Here is a 14,456-nt window from a genome sequence, read left to right as displayed (position 1 = left end):
GTACATTTTGATTAAGACTTCACTTATAATAAACACATTAAATCCAAAGTTGTATTATGTTAAAGAGATATTTTGCAAGATAAATACAACAATCTTCTATCCTGCTTATCGCTCCTACTTTAAAAGAACGTAAAGTTATGTCTTCTGCTGCTACTTCGTCCAACTTTAAGTATGTTTCCCTTTCCTAGTTTTCTTTTGTTTCTTATCCTCCCATCAACATCTCTGGTTCTTTCCACCGGATCTCCCTGAAAAATGCACCAATTGTACCATTTAGTACCATACCAAATAAAGATTTGGGTTATTTGATAAGCTAATAAATGCTTATCGATATTGGTTTATCAAATATAATTTATTTCTAAAGATAGAAAGCTCAAATGCTTCTTAAAGTTATATAGGACACCGCTAACGCCCACACGTGTGGTGGGAACCAAACCCGCCCACACGCCTTATAGCACACACAGACTACGCCATATCACCGCATGCATGCATGTGGAATTTTTTTTTCGATTTTCGATTTTTAAAATGTTTTATCTCTTAAAAAATCCGATTGAAGATCCGTTTTTCACCATTAAATCCCTCGCGACGAGATCTTCGGAACTAGATCCCATATCAATATATTTCGACGAACTTTTTTAGGTTAAAAGTTGCCATGTCTATTGCACGTGAATTGCCATAATGTTTACACTGAAGTTGCCATGATATGTTTTAGCTATTTTCTTCTACATTTAAAAGTAAATTTTGACATATTATAAAACAGGAATTAAGAAACTAGACTTGCCATGCACCATAAATTAAAATTGCCATGATACATGCACTTAAAATTGCCATGGTTCATATAAAAAAATAATATATTCATGGTCAAAGTACTGGAATTGCCATCATCAAAAAACTAAAATTGCCATGATCTACAAACTAAAATTGCCACATGGCAACTTTAGTTTAAGCACTATGGAAACTACAGTGTAAACATCATCGCAATTTTTGGGCAAAATTTTTTTCCGTCGAAACATATCAACATGGGGTCTAGTTTTGAAGATCTCGTCGAGACGGATTTAATGATGAAAATAGATTTTTAATTCTCTTTTTGAATTAGGAGATAAAACATTTTTAAGCCGAAAACCAAAAAAAATTCTGCCGATGTCATCAGTTCAAACGCGGCAAAATGAGTTGTGTTGGAAGCGTGTGGACGATGCGCAAATGCTCACACATGTGGGCGTTAGTTTTTCCGGTTATATATGCATAACACAAGGGGTGTCTTGATGCAAGATGGAAGGGTCAATTTTGTCCCAAAGTTAGACGTGCACATCACAAGGGGTGTCTTGATGCAAGATCGATGACTTAATTTTTAGTCCTACTCCCGTCTCTCTCTGTCATAATTTTTATACTCCAATCTCTTGGGGGTTTCAACCGGGTTTTTCCTGAAAACCACTGTCCCATCTTTTCGACTTACCATTTTTTTATCCAATAAATTCTTACAAAATAAAATACTATTTTTACACAATCACACTAATATGAGTAGGTAATTCGCTAACTAATATAGTAGAATATTTATCTCCCATTGCAACACACTGGCTTCTAGTATAATTCACAAATGTACAATCCATATAGAACAGTATGTACTAACAATCAAAATTATGCATTGAATACCATGGAAAATCAAGCATGTCTTGCATTTTGGGTGTGGGAGTAATTATTTTTATATGCATACAATCCAAATACATTTTAGATAAGCATATAAAGGGAGTAGGGTATTTTGGAGGATGGGCTCATGGAGCTCTTTTTCTGTAAATTCAAAAATCATGATTTGAAATTTTCAGACGTTTCTTGAAAAAACCATACATGTTTCTGTGGATGTGTTTTACATGTGTATAAATTTTGATGATGAAATAAATTATGGCGAGACCTACACAAAAAAGAAAAAATCATGCATTTTTAATAGTGAACAGTACACATACTCTTCATCATTTTCAAAATCATGATTTTGTCTTTTTATGTAGCTCTCACCATAATGTATACCATCTTTAAATTTTACGCATATGTATTGTACATCTCTACAAATGTGTGTGTGTTTTTTAGATTTTTTTGAAACTTCAAAATGTAATTTTCAGAAATTTCAAAATAAAGAGCTCCATGGAGGGCCTCAACTTTAGTTTCTCCCAAGGCCCGTGAAATCTCAGCACTGATCCTCATTTTTCATAAAACATATTCCATTAAGTTCACAGATTGATTGACTCAAGTTGAACAACGTAGAGGCCAACATCCACACGTAAGAAAAGCATACCATTATCATCATCATACGCTATTATATCCATCACTCTCCTTGCTCCGTCAATTTTATGAGAGAATCCACGAATGTTTCATATTTGGATAGTCTTCTACAAAAACCATATGGTAGCACCATGCCAATTGTTCTTCCTCAACCACATTTATAAGCTAGGGTAAGTCAATATGATGATACCAACAACACAGTCTTCTGCCTGGATGTTCTAAGGCCTACTGAAAGTTTTCAGACCAGGAAGTCTCCTAACTACTGAAAGCAAATGGATTTTTATTATCTAATTCTAGAATGATATGAGTTTTACCATGCATCTAACCATGTCTACCAAATAAATTCTTTGTAGAAAAGGGATTAGGGATGTGAGGGGTTTCGGGTGGAAGGAGGAAATTGGATGGAGGGGAGGCGATCACCAAACCACTTCTGATCCCCAATTGCCATTGGTTTAGAAACCACTCTCATCAAATGAGCCCAAAATCTAGTGTCGAGGTGTCTTATACATGACATAGTTTTTCATCAATATGTCTTGTATAACATGTTGCACACCTCAGATACGAATACCAACTTCCTATTTTACCTCTTATGCTCTAAACTTGGAACCGAAAACGGCTGTGCGGATAGAAGCGTGGTAGAGAAGCGTCATTGCTCGAAGGGAAGGTCATACAACGACGGGTGAAGGACTGGTGGATGATCCAATGAACGCTCGTAGTAATGTATCCTAAAAAAAACTTGTAAATATAGATTGTCAGTTAACCATAGTTAACCATGCACTTTTTTATTGAAAGTTGGTGATTTTTATGCACCCTCTTACAAGGAAAGAAGGAAATATTATGTTAGTATCTTTTTTAAAGTTGGTTAGCAAACACAAAATATAAGACCATTTTTCATGAAAAATTAAAATATATTAGTTCTATGTTACAATGTGAAATGTTCTAAATGTTTAAATAATCAAAACGAGTGATATGATAACATGTATTTATGAACACATTACTACTACCTCTATCCAGAATTGTGAAGCGGCCATGGCATTTTAGTCATCAATTTGATTTGTGAAACATATGATGCCTCTAAATAGTATATACTCTCTCTCCAATCCATATTAATCGTTGTTGCTTTAGTACTAAAGGGGCTAATGGAATTTATCATTGAATGAGTTCAAAGAGTTAGTAAGAAAACACAAAAAGCAGATTCCAATACTATTTTTCATGAAAATGTAAAGATATTTGTGTCAACCTCGCTATTGAATTGTTTTAAATGTCTAAATAATAAAAATAACGCAAGTTTTAGTACTACGATGATATGTATTTATGAACATAGGTACTGCCTCTATCCGAGTTTGTAAAGAGGGCATGGTTTCTTAGGTCATCAATTTGACTAGCGAAATGTATGTTGCCTCTACAAATATATCATTGATTTCATCATAGAACAAAGTTTCTAATGTGTAGATGAACACTGCATTACATTAAGAAAAAAAAAGATGTAAACAGGTACACTGAAACATTTCTCAAAAAAAATGGTGATTCATATACAATGAAACAGAATGATTTATCCCTCAAAAAAAAGAAACAAACAGAATGATTTAAAAAAATGAAATGAGAAATTCGAAGAGAAATGGAGTGTACACACCAGTCCACATCAAACGGCAAAACACGCACCATCCCATTATAATCCACAAAGAAAAGACATAGTAGTACTAAATCAGCGGCGAAAACCCCATAATAGCCCCGCTGGACTCACGCGCGCACACGCGGCCCCCGATACTTATTCACCCCAGACGCCTACTATTCCATCTATTTTCCCTTTCGCCCACGCTTCCATCGCCGCAGGCAACCCACCCCTCCTCCTCGTCCATCTCGCTCTCCTCTCCTCTCCTCTCCTCCTCACCACGTCCACGCCCTACCCATCTCGCCGCCGCCGCCGCCGCAGCCGCCAGAGCCGGAGCGGCTGCAGGGGCCAGGGTTGACGGCGCCACGTCGCCCCCGGCCATGGTGATCTCGGCGGAGCCGCCGCCCGCGGCTCTGCCGTCGGATCCCACCGCGGAAGGCGGCGCCGGGGAGGCGGGGGGCGCGGCCGTGGAGGCGGTGATGACGCCGTCGAGCGCGCGCCGCGGGGCCCTGTCGTCGCTCCCGTCGACGCTCAAGACGTGGGGGAGCCACCGGATGCTGCGCTGCGCCCCCGTCAACCGCGCCGGCGACGCCATCGCCCCGGCCAGGCGGTCCTCCTCGCAGCAGCTCGACGAGGTCAGCGAGAGGCTCCTCCTCGGCCTCCGCGAGGCGGCGGCGGCGGCGCCGGGCGGCGGTGCCAGCGCCGCGGACGACGACGAGTCCCCGGGGGTCGTCGAGGCGGCCTCTCCGCGTCCGTCGAAGGCGCGCACCCGACGACGCCGCCGCGCCCTGATGCCGCCGTCCCCCGCGCCCGCCGCGAGCGCCTCGCCCCAGGCGTCGGAGCGCGAGCGGAGGCTGGTCCGCGCCGACGCGCTCGGCAGGGCGCGGTTCTCCGCGACGCTCTCCGCCGAGGAGATCGAGGAGGACGTGTACGCGCTGACCGGCGCGCGCCCGCGCCGCCGCCCGCGGCGCCGCCGGCCCCGCCCCGTGCAGAAGCAGCTCGATGTGAGTTCCCGTGCCTCCTCTGCTCTTCCCCCTCACATTACATTCCAGCCCCTGCCGCTCCTCCCCGAGGGACCCGTTTGTAATTCCGTGAAACTCCCCGTCCCCAGATGCTACTCCCCGGCGCGTGGCTATCGGAGATCACCGCCGAGTTCTACCGGGTGCCGGACGATCGCTGACCCGCTCCCGCTCAACTCAACCCAACAGTAAGCAAAGCAAAGCGAATTCGCCGATCGCAATTCAATTGGTTGCCGCCATTGTGAGCTGAGCTCTACATAATCCATCCATTAATTGACCATATAGGGTCGGGCTGATGTGAATCCCAGCAGCATTCAGCTAGTAGTCGTAGCAGCAGTAGTGGTAAGCAGCAAGTGCAAGTGATGGTTCATGACTAGTCAGTGATTCTCCAGCAGTGGTGGTTGTGTCTCGTAGTATCATCAGCGGATTGGGAGGACGCAATGTGGTCCGCTCAGTACAATCGTTAACATCGATCTCTGTTGCAAATTTGCAATCTCAATGCTTCTTCTGTGCATGGAAATTTTTCGTCTTTTTTCATTTCTGGGAGATGTTTTTTATTGGTGCTAATGGCCGTGGTGAGTAGTGAGCGCGAGCACGGGGAGGGGTTGCGTTTCTGGGTGTCTGGCGCGTGGGCCCGGGGACCGGGCGGCTTCGAAACCCTGGCACCGCTCGGCCGGCCTTGGCGGTGGGCGGTGGGCGCTGGGCGGTGGGCAGAGGGAGGCAGAGTCTTTTTTGCGGGACCGTGCCCCAAGTTCGTTGGTTCGTTCGGTGACGCCGACGCGCGCTTTGTGCGCCTCCTGCCTGCGGGTGCGGCCCGGTCCATGGGCTCCGTCCATGCACGCTTTATGCCTTTTTTTTACGTCTGCACGCTTTATGGCTGGGAGTACGTCACGTTACGCGCTGAGTCGCCGTTATTTGTCATGTGCGGAACATTTTTAATCTCTTTATTGAACACCGTTTTGTATAGCTCTGTTCTCATGGATGGTGCGAAAATCGTACTGTTTTGGAACCGATGGTTCGATCGAATCGTTATTAGTCCAATGATGATGATGAATTGTCCTGGTCCTCTGCTCTCCGAACCGTCTGATCTGGCAACGGAGGGCCGGGATCGGCGGCTCGTACGGAGAACCCCTGACAGTGCACCTACCGTAGTTATGGGACGCCAACATTGACATGCATGCAAATGCTGCGTAGGCATGATGGCGGATCCACGTGTCCATGCAGGAATTTGGTCCATGCACCGTCCCCTTCGGACCTATTTTGTGTTTGCCTATGCCTTCCGCTTCCAGCCTACTTTTGTGTATGCCTTGTTGTTTATGTGTCTCACCCGAGACAGGCTGAAAATGGGTCGTGAAAAAATCATACTGTTTGGAATATATGGCTCGATTGATTTGTCACTCCATTAATAATGATCCTGATCTTTACTATGCAAATCGCTTGATTTCTTTGGCCGCGGATGGACACGACGGATTATACGGATAACCCTGACGGTGCACCTATCATAGTTTTCGCACGCAACATTCACTTGCATGCAAATGCTGCTAGGATCCACGTCCATGTACCGCCCCCTCTTATTTGGTAGTATTTGCCTGTACCAAAAAAAAGTATTTGCCTGTACCTTCCATTTCCATTCCACTTTTGTGTGTCTGTTTTTTTTTTTGCAAAATAGAATAGATCTATTGTAAAAGTTTACTGGAAGTACAAAGCATCTCAATCATAATAAAATGGAAAACATTCTATTTCAATCGGCTGATCACCGCGACGCGTAAGGCAGCTCGAGCAACTGACACGCGTCCCATGGCATGGGCCCATCCGCCGGTAACCATCTTCGTGGGAACCACAGAGCCACTCGTTATCCTCTCTCCCCTATCCTTCGTCTTCTTCCCTCGATTTTGCTCTCTCCTTTGCCCTCCCCTTCCCTCTAGATCGGGGCCAACGCAGTCAAGTCGACGGTTGCCGCTGCTGCAAGCTTTCTGCTCTCATTTGTGTGCACTGTCGGGAGGAACACCATCGTTTTCTTTCTGCAGCCGCTGCTTCAAAAGGACATCCACTGATCGCCACAGTTACTACACGGGGTAATTAACACGATCGCTAGAGGCGATGCAGATGCTGCAAGAGGGCAACCATCGAGGATGCAGCTCTGGCCGGCGGCTTGCGGAGTTACGATGCGGCTCCGGGCGCTGCAATGGAGCGCTGGCCAGCGACTCCCGATGCTGCAATGAAGCGCTCCCGCCGACTCCCACACTCCAATGGAGCGCTCGCCAGCTACTACCGGTGCTCCAATGGAGTGCTCGATGTCGGCTCACGATGCTGCAATGGAATGGTCGCCGGTGTCTCTTGATGCTGCAATGGATCGCTCCCGACGACTCCCAGCGCTGCAATGGAGCGGCCGCCCGCGGCATCTCGGTGCTGCGATGAAGTTTTAGGCGGTGGTTTCTCGGTGTTGTGATGAAGAACTTTGCCGTCGGGGGCCACGAGGGGCGGCGACCCGTTGCAACACACAGGGAGATGGGATGTGTGTTGCCTTGCATCATCACCAGCGAGCGACGACCAATAGAGGACATGGTTGGGGGCAAGCAATGACCGACTGCCCGATGCGAGGGGAGCGATGCTTGAGAAGGGGAGGCTTGTGCTATGAAGTGTGGGTAAGTGATGACCCACAAGTATAGGGGGTCAATCGTAGTCCTTTCAATAAGTAAGAGTGTCGAACCCAACGAGAAGCAGAAGGAAATGACAAGTGGTTTTCAGCAAGGTATTTTCTGCAGGTACTGAAAGTAGTAGCAATGATAGATAGTTTTGTAACAAGTAACAAGTAGCAACGGTAACAAAGTGCAGTAAGGTGGCTCAATCCTTTTTATAGCAAAGGATAATCTAGAACGTTCTCTTATAGTAAGCAAAGCGTTCTCGAGGACACATGGGAATTTTCGTCTAGTTACGTTCATCATGTTTAGTTGATTCACGTTTGCTATTTTGATAATTTGATATGTGGGTGGACCGGTGCTAGGGCGTTGTTCTTAGTTGAACAAGCAACCCTCTTATAATTACTCCCTCTCGCAAGCATCCGCAACTATAAAAGAAGAGTTAAGATTACTCTAACCATAGCATGAAACTTATGGATCCAAATCAGCCCCTTACGGAATAACTCGTAAACTAGGGTTTAAAGTTCTGTCACTCTAGCAACCCATCATCTACTTATTACTTCACAATGCCCTCCCTTATGCCCAAATACGGTGAAATGTTATGTAGTCGACGTTCACATGACACCACTAAAGGAAAAACAACATACATATCATCATAATATCGAGCGAATAGCAACTTCACATGATTACTTATAACAAGACTACTCCCATGTCCTCAAGAACAAAAATAACTACTCACAAATCATATTCATGTTCAAGATCATACGGGTATTGAATATGCTTCAGGATCTGAACATTTAATCTTCCATCAAATAAATCAACTAGCATCAACCACAAAACGTAATCAACACTACTAGCAACCCACAGGTACCAATCTAAGGTTTTGGGAAAAGATTGAATACAAGAGATGAACTAGGATTTGATATAAGATGGTGTTGGTGAAGATGTTAATGAACATTGGTCCTCCCACAATGAGAGGATCGTCGGTGATGTCCATAGCTTCAATTTCGCCCTCCCGGAGTGAAGTATCCCCAGCAGAATCACTCTGCCGGAGAGCAAAAGTTCTCCTGTCAGGTTCCGCCTCGAGACGGCGGTGCTTCGTACTGAAAGTCTTCTTCTTAATTTTTTTCCTAGGGAAAATAGCCTCATATAGCAAAAGATGTGCACCGGAGGCCTGCTGGGGGCCCATGAGCTCATTGAGCACCCCCTGAGCTCGTCGCTCCCTAGTGGCCTCTGGTAATTTTTTCGTCAATATTTTTATATTTCAAAATAATTCTTTGTAAATTTTTAGGTCATTCGGAGTTGTGGAGAATATCCAACTGTTGGGGAACGTAGTTATTTCAAAATTTTCCTACGCACACGCAAGATCATGGTGATGCATAGCAACGAGAGGGGAGAGTGTTGTCCACGTACCCTCGTAGACCATAAGCGGAAGCGTTAGTACAACGCGGTTGATGTAGTCGTACATCTTCACGATTCGACCGATCAAGTACCGAACGTACGGCACCTCCGAGTTCAGCACACGTTCAGCTCGACAACGTCCCTCGAACTCCGATCTAGCCGAGCTTTGAGGGAGAGTTTCGTCAGCACGACGGTGTGGTGACGATGATGATGTTCTACCGATGCAGGGCTTCGCCTAAGCACCGCTACGATATTACGAGGTGGAATATGGTGGAGGGGGGCACCGCACACGGCTAAGAGATCAATGATCAATTGTTGTGCCTAGAGGTGCCCCCTGCCCCCGTATATAAAGGATCAAGGGGGGCCGGCCGGCCAGGAGGAGGCGCGCCAGGGAGGAGTCCTACTCCCGGTGGGAGTAGGACTCCCTCCTTTCCTAGTCCAAATAGGAGAGGGGAAGGAAGGGAGATAGGAGAGGAAGGAAGGGGGGCGTCGTCCCCCTCTCCTTGTCCTATTCGGACTAGGGGGGAGGGGCGCGCGGCTAGCCCTGGCCGCCCCTCCTCTTCTCCACTTAGGGCCCATGAGGCCCATTAACCCCCCGGGAGGTTCCGGTAACCCCCCGGTACTCCGATATATATCCGATAACCCCGGGAACCATTCCGGTATCCGAATATAGTCGTCCAATATATCAATCTTCATGTCTTGACCATTTCGAGACTCCTCGTCATGTCTGTGATCACATCCGGTACTCCAAACTATCTTCGGTACATCAAAACACATAAACTCATAATATAACTGTCATCTAACTTTAAGCGTGCGGACCCTACGGGTTCGAGAACTATGTAGACATGACCGAGACATGTTTCCGGTCAATAACCAATAGCGGAACCTGATACTCATATTGGCTCCCACATATTCTACGAAGATCTTTATCGGTCAAACCGCATAACAACATACGTTGTTCCCTTTGTCATCGGTATGTTACTTGCCCGAGATTCGATTGTCGGTATCTCAATACCTAGTTCAATCTCGTTACCGGCAAGTCTCTTTACTCGTTATGTAATACATCATCTCGCAACTAACTCATTAGTCACATTGCTTGCAAGGCTTATAGTGATGTGCATTACCGAGAGGGCCCAGAGATACCTCTCCGACAATCGGAGTGACAAATCCTAGTCTCGAAATACGTCAACTCAACAAGTACCTTCAGAGACACCTGTAGAACACCTTTATAATCACCTAGTTATGTTGTGATGTTTGGTTGCACACAAAGTGTTCCTCCGGTAAACGGGAGTTACATAATCTCATAGTCATAGGAACATGTATAAGTCATGAAGAAAGCAATAGCAACATACTAAACGATCAAGTGCTAAGCTAACGGAATGGGTCAAGTCAATCACATCATTCTCCAATGATATGATCCCGTTAATCAAATGACAACTCATGTCTATGGCTAGGAAACTTAACCATCTTTGATTCAACGAGCTAGTCAAGTAGAGGCATACTAGTGACATTATGTTTACGTATTCACACATGTACTAAGTTTCCGGTTAATACAATTCTAGCATGAATAATAAACATTTATCATGAAATAAGGAAATAAATGATAACTTTATTATCGCCTCTAGGGCATATTTCCTTCACCAACTCTGTTGTAGCTTTTTCATATCCAGAATTCCAGCTACCGACAATCTCCCCCTTCATGTGTACCTTGCAAAATAAGAGAGAAAAGGCATTATAATTCATCATAAAGTGAAATAACAACCCAAAACATAATAAATAACAATAGGAAAACATGATGCAAAATGGACGTATCAGCGAGCGATGTGGGAGTTGGAAGGACCAAGCGACGGTTGTAATGGGCGCATTTAATAGCCATGGGGCTGGTTTAAGTTTCCTTATAATCAATCGGATTATCTATAGCAACTGCCTAATAAAATTACATTCTGATTTCGAGACCACCGAATGACCACTACTGTCACCAAAACACGCCCCTATTGCCGCTCCCCTATCGGAGCCGGCTTGACCTTGTTGATCACTATTGTGAAGTCTTCGTCCATGTGCCTTTAAGGACCAACGCCCTGGAGCTGCAATCGTCGCCGTTGAACCCTTGCATAGAGCTGATGCACCGGACATCAAATATCGTTGATGGAGTCAAAACTAGCAGATCTCGAGTAAGGGGTCCCGAGCTGGTAGCCTTGGCATGATGGTAGTAGGGACACATGATTTACCCAGATTCAGGCTCTCTTGAAGAGATAAACCGTACATCTTACTTTCACTGTATTGATCTAGAGGGAGTACAAAAGTTGCAGGTTGGTCAACCACGAGCAGAAATTAAGAATTGGCATTGGGCACTAAATTAATAGGTTAATCCATAAAAATAATATATATTTCTATTAACGTATATAAAAATGATAATATAATAGCATAAAACAACAAAAAATATTTTTAAAACTATTAGCATACCCAAGCTTAATTCCTACTCCCCCTCGAGTAGGTAAATGATAAACAAGAATAATTTTAAAAGTTGAACTCTGTGTGACATGATCTTGATAAAATGATATAACAATGGTGTAAACTTAGGACAAAAGTGATTCAAAGTAACAATCTTATAATTGATAACAAGCAAATAACATCAAAATATATAAACAAAATTACTATTGATTTTCATGGATTAATGTTTTCATGTAATTCGAAATAATACTCAAGATGTCATATACATGTCCCCCAATCACTCGAGGCTTTATCATATTCAAACATCTTCGCATAACACAACAAAGATCTTTAGTCAAGTAATCGAATTCGTGACGAGCCCTTTTCAACTACTAAGCACTTCGCTTAATGCTCAATTCACAAGCCTTGATCTTAGCACTTCGGATGGCAAAGACAATGATGATGGGGGTCTCATGAGAATACAAAAATATATAAGAAAATCTTACATCAATGTTGCTTAATCGTTAGGCAATTGAGAGGTCTTACAATCGATAACAATGTGAGGAGTAGGTATTGCCATGCAACGGATGCAATAGAGCTATAAGTGTATGGAAGCGCTCCTAATGCAACTAAATGGGTGTGCATCCAACTTGCTTTCTCATGAAGGACTCGAGCATTTGAGGAAGCTCGTCATTGAAATGTAAAAGCCAAGTTCTACAATGTAAAAAAATCACACTAGCATATAAAATGAATAATATGAAAACCTCTCTATATGAAATACATGATGCTACTTTGAAGCAAGAGTGTGGCAAAAGAATCCTCTCTCTTCTTCTCTCATTTGTTGGGCCTCTTTTTTCTTTTTTTAATAATACCTCACAGGTAGGGGCACACTCTTAATTACTGAAAACTCATGACTGCATACGAATGCCTCTGGCAGTGTACCATGATGTGAATACTCTAGCATAACATGTATAATAATGATGAATGCTGGCTTTGCCACAGATACTAGGTCAGCTCTATATGATCATGCAAAGCAAAAAATGATAATGAATGCTCAAGTCATGTAATGAATGGTAACAACGGAAGTTGCATGGAAATATATCTCAGAGTGGCCATGGAAATGTTATAATATGTAGGTATGGTGGTTGTTTTGAGGAAGATATAATGAGATTTATGTGTGAGAGAGCGTATCATGTGAACAAAGAAAAACTTAGGTCTAACTGGGACATACCGATAATTGTTGATGACGAAAGAGGGGATGTCTGCCGGGTCATCCAAAAACTAAAACGCTTGAGTCTCCATGAGTATTATCTTGGGTGCCTTGGGCATCCCCAATCTTAGACTCTTGCCGCTCCTTATTCATCTCATATTGATATTTCCCCTCGATCTTAAAAACTTCATCCACATAAAACTTTACGGAACTTGTGAGATAGGTTACTACATTTAAGATAAATCTCCCAACCATGCATAATCAAGACCAGATGCATATTTATTTCCATGTAATGACTACTATATCCTATCATTTCCACAATTTATATCCCCCAATATAGTCCATGAAAACTCTAAAACAAGTAGTCAAACAAAATGTAACAACAATTTGTTAAAAACATAATAGTTTGTAAAGATTGAATTTTAAACATACTTCTGTAACTCCAGAAATTCTAAAAAATTAGGACATGGCAAGGCTCCGAAAACGGCCTCCAGATGGGATCCTTTCGGAACAGTGTCTTGCGGCACCAATAAAATTCTTTTGCAGGTATGACGAATTGTTTTGGTATTTATAGGGACTAAAAGAACGCCCGTGCGTTGCAACGTGGTCACATTAACTTTAAGAGTTCAATATTACGACATTGGCGACCTTTTTTACCATCAAATCCTCACACACACACTCTCCTCCCTCCCTCTTCCTCACTCTCTCTCCCTCTCTCTCTAACACACACACATAGCCTATTTTCCCCGCCAATAAGACTTACTCAATTGGCACGGGTTTTTTAAAAACTTACTTATTGCGTATATAAACATAATGCATGTCAAATTTCAGATGTGTAAAAAAATTGAATTCCACTTTAATTGCAATGTATTTAGATTAAAAAAATGTAAAATGACCTATACTGACTCATCTGATGCACAAAATAAAAGAAGGTGGTTTAAGAATATACAACAGTTTTGCACTGCATCAAAAACGATAGATAACACATGAAAGCATTTTTATACAGGTGCTATCTACTCCCTCCATTCCTAAATATAAGTCTTTTTCGAGATTCTAACGTGGACTACATACGGAGCAAATAGTTTAACATGTCATATATTTGGAGTGTTAAATACTTCAAACAAAAGACAAACAAGCCATCACGTTTGCCCACATAGATTAAAATATCTGAACCATAAATTTCACATATTAACAGATGAGATTTAAAAATGTAGCGTTACTTATAAATATTATCATGTATAATAGTTTAACATGTCACATATCATTCTGAAAAAATTACAGATAGATCAATGCCTTTCTATTAAAAAACTTAGCTGCATAATACGACAACCACAAGGTTTTCGGTAACCATCTTATGGTAGACTAAAAAAAGAATCCAAATAAAAAAAAAGACCCTAAGGAAGAGTCCAATCAAAACACATGTGATTATGTTCAATACCAAAAGGAGAAGTCGGACTCCTGCTTCTTTCTTATAACTTACTCAGCTCTTTAAAAGAAAACTTTGTGTACTTAGATTGGAAAATAGATTTGTAGTATACATATAAAAAAAGCTTGGCAAAGATCAATTGATCTAGATTATAATGGTTGAGATCTAAAGTCTAATAATAGTTATGTACCATGTAATATTTTGGAAGTTAAAAACAAAGAATTTAGTTTTGGTTCTTCGCCTTCTGGGCAAAGGCCGTGAGGCAAGACCCTTAGGTTCTGGTCGCCAGTCCTGGCCTTCTCCTCCCTGAGCCAAACAAAGGAAGCAAGCAAACGAACCGAGCGATGCAGCGTTGAGCTACACAGGAAGAGCGAGTTAGGGGAGGAAATCCAAACCAGATCAAAGCACAAAACCAGTAAATAAGCCATCCATCTCACTGGTCCTGTCTACA

At 43.1% G+C, this 14,456-nt stretch overlaps 1 protein-coding gene across 1 annotated transcript; it reads left to right on the top strand.

Annotated features, from left to right (window-relative positions):
* Window positions 1-3,959: 3,959 nt before the first annotated feature.
* On the top strand, window positions 3,960-5,434 carry LOC119280614. The gene is made up of 2 exons (XM_037561412.1): window positions 3,960-4,884; window positions 4,992-5,434. Exons 1-2 carry the CDS (start codon window positions 4,261-4,263, stop codon window positions 5,058-5,060), a joined length of 693 nt encoding a protein of 230 aa, XP_037417309.1. The 5' UTR covers window positions 3,960-4,260; the 3' UTR covers window positions 5,061-5,434.
* The last annotated feature ends 9,022 nt before the right edge of the window (window positions 5,435-14,456 follow it).

This window comes from Triticum dicoccoides, chromosome 3B, assembly GCF_002162155.2.
Source record: "Triticum dicoccoides isolate Atlit2015 ecotype Zavitan chromosome 3B, WEW_v2.0, whole genome shotgun sequence".
NCBI classification, from domain to species: domain Eukaryota; kingdom Viridiplantae; phylum Streptophyta; class Magnoliopsida; order Poales; family Poaceae; genus Triticum; species Triticum dicoccoides.
This window is presented reverse-complemented; position numbering and strand designations above follow the sequence as displayed.